Genomic DNA, 1,301 nt, shown 5'->3' with positions numbered 1-1,301 from the left:
TGTGACACCTACGGCTACTCAACTTCCGAGCAGCTCCACACATACCACGCCATCTCCAGTGAACACTCCAGCTAAGCCGAAGACTCTGCCGCCCAAGCAATACCGGAAGTCTACTCGGATTATCAACCAACCTCCACGTTTGGTCATGAAGCCTAATCAAAAGTCTTATCATTGATTTTTGTTCCCTTTATTTCTAGATTAAGTTTGTAGTCTATCCCCCACTTAATCATCCTTTCCCTTATCCTTGTTCCATCTTAAAAAGGGAGGTGTTGCATTCTATGCATACTTCCATTAGTTTTATATTTGATCTACCAAATTATTTGTGATCTATCCACCTAAGAAGAGCGCCCTTCTCTGGCACTTTTCTTCTTAGTTGTTTCATTGGTCAGAACCCCTCTTTCTTTGGGGCGGACAACCATTCTCGGTCTGTCCTAGTCTCTCCCAGCCTTCGCTACTTTTCCCCCTCTATTCTCGTACATCTTTAGTACCTGAATAAATCTGTATTCTATAACTACTATTCGTATTCCTTCAGCCGGCCAGAATGCCGGATCCTAAGGACGTAACACTTGAGAATCTTCCATTTTTTCTGTAATACCGTAAAATTTGTAATTGAAGGGCTTTCACACTGCCAAGTTTGAGCTTAATTTACTCGGGTCCTTTGCAAGATATCAAACAAGAGCCAACTGAAAAAAGTGTTTATCATATTATCAAAATATTTTGTCAGTTAAGAACTTTTTGATATCTTTTACAGGAATAAAGATGAACTGGCTCTAAGTTAGGAGGCTTTACAGGTTTGGCGATAGCTGAAGTTACAATTAAAACGAAAATTTTAAGGATGGGTTATTCCTAATCAGTGGTTCTGGATAATTTAAATAAATTCACAGTTAGAAATACCTGAGGAAAAATTGTTACAAGCAAAATTTCACAATCTGGAAACAATTTTTGCTGATAAGAGTCGTTTAAGTCATACACCAGTCGGTTCACGCCCCCCCCGGACTATTCAAGAATTTCCAAATTCCCCAGCCCCCGAAATTTCTGAATACTAGAATTGCCAAATTCTGGTTTTCTGAATTTTTGAAATCAGGAATATTTGTATTTCGACGAATTTTTGAAGTTCCGTAATTCTGGATATCTGAATTTCCTAATCTTCTGGATTTCGGAATTTCCGACATTCTGAATTTTTCCATTATCAAACTTAAAAATTTAAAAAATTTAGAATTTCCACATTTCCCGAGTTTCAGAATTTCAGCATTTTTCGAAATCCAAAGTTTTTAAATTCCCGAATATCCAAATTTTCTGAT

The 1,301-nt window shown here is 37.4% G+C and overlaps 1 protein-coding gene across 1 annotated transcript in view; it reads left to right on the top strand.

Annotated features, from left to right (window-relative positions):
* Nucleotides 1-1,301, top strand: part of CBG24470 — a gene marked incomplete at both ends in the record, with an annotated part of 7,904 nt that overhangs the window by 3,545 nt on the left and 3,058 nt on the right. The window contains one exon of the mRNA XM_045241037.1: nt 1-162. This exon is cut by the window's left edge and continues 797 nt beyond it. Coding sequence (XP_045100860.1) covers nt 1-162 — 162 coding nt within the window. The remainder of the gene's footprint in view (nt 163-1,301) is intronic.

This window comes from Caenorhabditis briggsae (assembly GCF_000004555.2).
Source record: "Caenorhabditis briggsae AF16 supercontig from assembly CB4, cb25.NA_166, whole genome shotgun sequence".
NCBI lineage: Eukaryota > Metazoa > Nematoda > Chromadorea > Rhabditida > Rhabditidae > Caenorhabditis > Caenorhabditis briggsae.
Note: the sequence above shows the minus strand (reverse complement) of the source record. Positions and strands in the feature narration are given on the sequence as shown.